The 6815-nt window shown below is 42.9% G+C and overlaps 2 protein-coding genes across 2 annotated transcripts in view; one reads left to right on the top strand and one right to left on the bottom strand.

Moving 5' to 3' along the window:
* SARC_06321 (hypothetical protein) lies at nucleotides 1-694 on the top strand (the record flags this gene model as incomplete). Its single annotated transcript, XM_014299774.1, has 2 exons — nucleotides 1-150; nucleotides 509-694. 2 exons carry the CDS (start codon nucleotides 1-3, stop codon nucleotides 692-694), a joined length of 336 nt encoding a protein of 111 aa, XP_014155249.1.
* A 3535-nt stretch (nucleotides 695-4229) lies between these two features.
* Nucleotides 4230-6815, bottom strand: part of SARC_06322 (hypothetical protein) — a gene marked incomplete at both ends in the record, with an annotated part of 13628 nt that continues 11042 nt past the window's right edge. Inside the window, 3 exons of the mRNA XM_014299775.1 lie at nucleotides 4230-4351; nucleotides 4760-4860; nucleotides 5789-5871. Of these exons, the coding sequence (XP_014155250.1) occupies nucleotides 4230-4351; nucleotides 4760-4860; nucleotides 5789-5871 (306 nt within the window). The remainder of the gene's footprint in view (nucleotides 4352-4759; nucleotides 4861-5788; nucleotides 5872-6815) is intronic.

Below are 6815 nucleotides of genomic sequence, written 5' to 3' on the forward strand. Positions count from 1 at the left end.
ATGTCGGAGACCAGTGTGCACGAGCTCTATAAAACCGGGAGGACCACTTTGCGCGTGGATATCAAAGCGGGATCAGGCCTCCGGCCGTCCACAACATCGTACTCCAGAACTTCCGAAGCCATTGTGTACGGCCGGCATACTGGGTTTACCGTAAGTGCCATACCTCCTTATTTGACGCGTACTCACCTTGACCTATGTTGTACATTAATATTCCTTGGATTGCTCCGATTGGCTCCTCTTGTCACTGAGTCAGACCATAGCCTTCTAAATGAAACAAGACGTTAACAAAAGGTTTACACGTACGCGCACGTGCAACTCCTATGGAAGATATCAGTACACCGAGTCGGCGTTTGCGTGTCACTATGAACGTGTACATCCAGAACCGCACACCATGCAGACATATCTACAGAGATACAGCGTAGATATACATCTACGCCAATCTTCTGATCCGTGCGTGTCTGCGTGTATACCTATCACTGAAACAATCCTTCCTCTCCTTCACCCGCAGTTTGGTGTTTCGTCCAGCCCACTCAACATAGCCCTGAAACCCGAGAGCGTGCACCGATCTCTGTACGGTGAACACGTGACCACACGCACACTACTGAAGCGGGCCTGGCCCATGAGTACCCACCTGCCCCTGATCCAACTAGCCGATGCCTTTGACCAGAACTCTCAAGCCCCGGGCTGGAGCTGAGGGACGGATGTGTCACAAACACCATAGCCGATAGCTATGTATTCCACAAGCACGCGTGTATATGCATACATGACGAACGGTCTACTTGCGAAGCATTGGGTGTCTGGTACAGTTGGGCCCTGATATCTACCTCTCCCTCAGGCCAAGTATAGACAACACGTATGTGTAGTCTCTGCTTCTGCTTAAACCGATCTTCACATGTAATACATCAACAATAATGTGGTGTTATGTAGTGTCTTAGCCTGGTTTATGTGGGAGGACCGCGTACGGCCGATGGTGTGGTGAATAGTCGTTTGCTTCAGATCTGAGTGTACGTCCAATCAGAATTGGTCTGTCTTTAGACTTGCTACCGCCAGTCAGTTTATTGGCAAGCGTGTGCGGGCGCGCGCGCGTGATACGAGCGGAGAGTTCAATAGGCCGCATACGCCGTCTACTGCTCTAAGACCCGCCACGGGTGAATGGATAAGTGTTACCTGAGCCTATGGGGAGGTACTGTTCTTGCGTTAGATATTTCGTGCTAGATTTACGTAACACTATTGAACCCAGCAGTGTTGAATACGAGCATGTCAGTGCATTGGAGCGCTCTCGTTGGGCCGTCTACCTACCACTGCACTTGGGTTGGGCCATTTACCTACCACTGCACTTGGGTTGGGTCATCTACCTACCACTGCACTAGGTTGTCATGAGCATTTGAACAAAACTTCTGTGCTGTGTACGTGGGAGTATATCGACCGCGAAATTACTGGAAGTGAAATCCACGCCATGCCTTCTTCAGCATAATAAGGGAAGCCAAAAGACCCCCCCCCAAAAGTTTGAACATTTGGAAAAAAAAGTGGAACATTAATAGAGAGTTTTGACCCAAGTGTGCATTTAGGGAGACTGTTCTCTAAACGGAATACGGACAGGTGTATTTGCACGATTCAAAGCAGAACACGTTCTATTGCAATGACTGCAGTGTACTAGACAAAGAGGTGTGGTTGGGTGATGGTTCACCAATACTCGTGATTACAGAAAAGTGACCACTGGTTTGATCAAGCCAACAATATGGGAACTGCTAGTAGTATAGATATCTGAAGATGGGATCTCCCTAAGCGAGCAAGGATAATAGATACGTGAGCTATTAATAGCCGTTTCTTTGTAGGATCAAGAGAACATTTGGTCCAGGTACTTAAAGAAGCTGATTTGATCCAAGACAACAGCTAAATACTGCACCTTCCAACTTGCCTACACACACTTTCTCATTGTTTTATCCTGGTTCTATAAACTTTCTCATTGTTTTATCCTGGTTCTATAAACTTTCTCATTGTTTTATCCTGGTTCTATAAACTTTCTCATTGTTTTATCCTGGTGCTATAAACTTTCTCATTGTTTTAGCCTGGTTCTATAAACTTTCTCATTGTTTTAGCCTGGTTCTATAAACTTTCTCATTGTTTTATCCTGGTTCTATAAAATGTCTCATTACTCACACGTTCTGTTTGTTTTAGTGTGATTCTTATGTTTTCAAATGATTGTTAGACTTGTGTAGTGACTCTTACCCATCTAATTCCGGGATTTAAATGGCATGTAAACAAAGTGGATGCCTCACAATTGGTTTATAATTAGAAACGGTCGCTAATTGGATCTATATATTGACTTGTACCTGTATACATCTACATAGTACCCACGGTGTATGTCTAAGTAGTTCTCACCCGTCCCTAGCCTGTCCCTATGTACTACGCCAAATAGCGTTTGAATGCTGGAGTTGCCTATGCGGCCCAGGGGCTGGCTATAGCACCGCACTGGTTTGGCGCAGACCAGACAATTGCTTCACAGTAGCCTATCGATCCGAAAAGAACACTCGAGCTCGCAAGAGAAAACACCGTTGACGTGCCGTGAGGATTGTCGCTGTAGTGTTAGTGCCGAATGCAGTTTATGGAGTGTCGATGATCTTGACCGGCGCTCTGACGAGTTTAACATGTGTGCATCCAGGATGCACGTTGGTCTCCTGCATGTCAATTTGCCCTGCCGGGCATTGGGAGTGTGTCCAAGACTAAATCGAGAACTCACTCGATGCCACAGATATTACTTCGCTCAGTAGTTCCTCCCGTTATACACACACACGTGTTAGCCCGCCCTGTGGCGGCCGTGTGTTCAGAAAATGCTGCAAATCTTGTTCAGGAATATATTCACTTGTGTTATTTGAACCCGGGTACCTGTTTGGGGAAGCATGGAGACGAGTGTGTACAGCGATTAGTGGTGTGGGTTGGGACGTGCCGCCTACAACGTCAGTTGCTTATCGCGCAAGGTATCAGTTAGAAACGGAAATGTCCACTACACGTATATACGGCAATGTGCGTGAGGTTTCAATTAGAAACGGAAACGCTTACTACACGTATGTACGACAATGAATCAAGCACAAGCTGAGTTAGTGTCCAATCGAGAGACATGTTATGACGTGCAAAAAACTGCGTGTGGCAGTGTGCGGCAACGCATGCGGTCGTTGATGGGTGTGGCTTTGGTGCTAATTGAACAGTCAGTTTTCTGGGTGCTGTTGCGATGGAACTCTTAGTTATTGTATGATATGTCCTGCAATATATATACCTGTGCTATGTATGTACCTGTACTTTTTTCTTTGTTTTCGTATGTAATGTCACTACGATATATGTACATGTGTTATGATGTATACGCTTGTCCTACTAGAGAAGTTGCGGTACAAAATGTACACCAAAGTATGTAATGTCCTGCTATATATATATATATATATGCCTGTGCTATGTATGCACTTGTTCTTATTCTGAACTTGGGCTACAAAATGTACACCAAAGTAAGCCATGAAGTGGCCGTCCAGTGGATTGTCTGGAACCCCGACTGACTGGGGAAGGGCTACTGACAATGGCAGCACACACACCCACAGTATGTGGTAGATTCACTCAACGCGCGTACGAGATCATGGGCTAGGCAAGGGAGCCCTATGAACAAGTACACATCCATCGTAACTCCGTTCTACTGAAAGAAAAACTTCAATCGAGGACGACGGCTCGATACGAAACATGCGTATTCTTTCAATGTCCCCCTCTGGTACTCTATCAGCGATATACAATCCGGCATGTGCGTGCATTTTGGCGCTGTATGGTCTAGCACACAGGTAAGTCTGAATAGCACACAGGTACGTCCAAATAGCATGCACTGGGTTGTGAACGTGAGGGAAGTTCCTAGGGTTTATCGAACACAAGAAGAGACACGAGCTGACGAACGACAGACAGACAGACAGGCAACACACCCCTGCAGAAGTTATCCGAGTAGTGCCGGTTGTCGAACGCGGAGCTGGGACGCCCCTGAGTCACGGTCCACCAGTCTGGCCAATAGAAAAGCGCGATATTTAAAATGATGTGTGTGGTACTTTGCTCTCTTCCTTGCCTACTATTCAGGACTATAGTTGTAGCATATTTCATAACTAAATGATTGTCAATCCGTAATATAAATCCTGGATAAACTGATGCTCGAGCGTGTAGTTCTAAGGCAACAATACTACATGGATATGATATGTCTCGGTACGTTATGTCTCCACCCACTTCACGTCTACGTTAGGATTGAGATTGCTATGCTTCGGCACTTGTTGATCCTTACTGTGTGCATACCCACCGCTTATGTCGCATGCATCTATTTGTACTGTTCCTACTGGTTGTGCACACACTGCCCCATTGCATCTCTATCGTGAACAACTATTCCGGGTTTTTTCCTGTGATCAATCTCCAGGAGCTCTGAGACTCAGTCCTTCAACCACAACAGAACAATCGTTCGTGCTTCGGTACGACTAAAACCCTATATGCACATATACATATTATGCATATATATCTATATATATATGTATATGTATGTATGTATGTGTGTCTGTATGTATGAGTGTATATATATATATACATACATAGATACATATACATACATACATACATACATACACATATGTATATATATATATATAAACATAAACATATATAAATAATAAAGTCATATCCTCGTGTAAGATTTGAACTATTGATCATTATGGCTCTAAAAACTCACAACAGCACATTCTTGTGCATATACCTATCACAGGGACGCCGAGTTCCTTCGTCACGCGCATGGCTACATCATCCAAACGACCCAGTTGTGAGTTGAATAAACACTTGTGCTGCTCGTGTAGTGTTCTGTGAGGGAATTGGGAGATTTAGGATTTAGAATTTGAGATTTGGGATATAGAATTGAGGATTTAGTACTCAAGATTCCATGGTTGAGAGATTCTGGGATTTTAAAGTTGAACCTTTATATTTTACGCCTGTGTTGAAGACCGACTCAAACATTTCTTATAAACCCTAGGTACATACAAACAACCATTTCTTGTAAATCCTAGGTACACACAAACCTCCATTTGTTGCGGGTTTGTAATCACTTGACACATACAATAGTGAACATGACCGGATGCAAAGGCTCTCAAATCTTCACTTGAAGGTACATAGCGTGATGTAATGAGTAGAGGTTACAATGTCTTTAGATCTTTTGGGTTGCAACGTTCCTGCTTTCTGTATCCGTGACATTTCATTCGAGACTCCTGGACATACACGCCTGATATAGCAACGCCAACTATCTTTTCTTTTATGCGCAATGCATATGCACATGCGATGATATGTATCGGTGTGTTAATACTTCTCAGCACTCCTGCACACACGCGTTGCTGCACAAACGGTAGCAAAGGTTTGCTCGTTTATATATGTGTACTATTGTGCCTATGTCATTAGCGTGGTCGAGTACAAGGTCTCTCGTAGCATCTTTCCCTATCACGTACCGTAGTGCACATGGGATATAAATAGACCATTGATATATTTCCCACATACTTGAACAAAGACTATAAACAGAATGATACTATTTTTTTTCACATACTCGAAGTGATACGGTACACATGTGTTATAAATAGAACTTATTTGTTTCAGTATACTTGAAAAAATACTATAAATATAAATATGCTATTTTTTTCACATTCGTGAAGTGATGCTGCACACATGCGCATAAATAGAACTTATTTGTTCCCGCATACTTGAACAAATACTTTAACCAGAACCAGCCACTTTTCTCACTTACGTGAAGTGATGCTGCGTTGTAGTACTTCGTCTCCAGAATACGGGCACGCCTTTACCAGCACCTGAAGTAATCCACATGTGCATCTGGTGTAGTAAGGGTGCGTCATTTTTCAGCAACACACGATGGAGGACGAAACAGGACTTTCCTATACTAATATGTTATTATCTGAGATAAAACTAATATGTTATTATTTGCGATAGAACTAATATGTTATTATCTGAGATAAAACTAATATGTTATTATCTGAGATAGAACTAATATGTTAGTATCTGAGATAGAACTAATATGTTATTATCTGAGATAGAACTAAAATGTTATCATCTGACATAGAACTAATATGATATTATCTAACCAGAGTTGTAAAAGCTACAGCGTGACAGGAAATCAAGTCTTGAAACAAATCCAACGGTTTACATAGCAACCGGGCGTGGTAAGATCTTATAGTGGCAAACGCTGTCGGCAGAACAACCCCATTGGCCTCGTCCAGAAAACACTATGGTAAAAAATAAGTCACACGCTTAAAGGGGTCGCTGTAAAGGGAAATACTTGAGGGATGTCTACGCAGTGGTGTATACAGTCTCGTGTACATGGCAAAGGCTCTTGTACCGAACATTTGTCATTGAATCATAACACGCTGCGGAAGATAAAGCTGAAGACGCGTTTCCACGTACTAAGAACAATGCGTACACCTATAGGATGTCAGTGGTATCTACACGACACCGGCAGATAATACATATCAGCCACACACTCATAGCAGAATATCACCATACACACTCATATAAACCAAACAATAACCAAACAAACATACAAGCATCATACTCAAAGCAGAACATCACCATACACACTCATATAAACCAAACAATCACCAAACAAACATACAAGCTTCATACTCAAAGCAGAACATCACCATACACACTCATATAAGACCGAACAATAACCAAACAAACATACAAGCATCATACTCAAAGCAGAACATCACCATACACACTCATATAAACCAAACAATCACCAAACAAACATACAAGCA

The sequence above is a fragment of the Sphaeroforma arctica genome, assembly GCF_001186125.1.
Source record: "Sphaeroforma arctica JP610 unplaced genomic scaffold supercont1.446, whole genome shotgun sequence".
Taxonomy (NCBI): domain Eukaryota; class Ichthyosporea; order Ichthyophonida; genus Sphaeroforma; species Sphaeroforma arctica.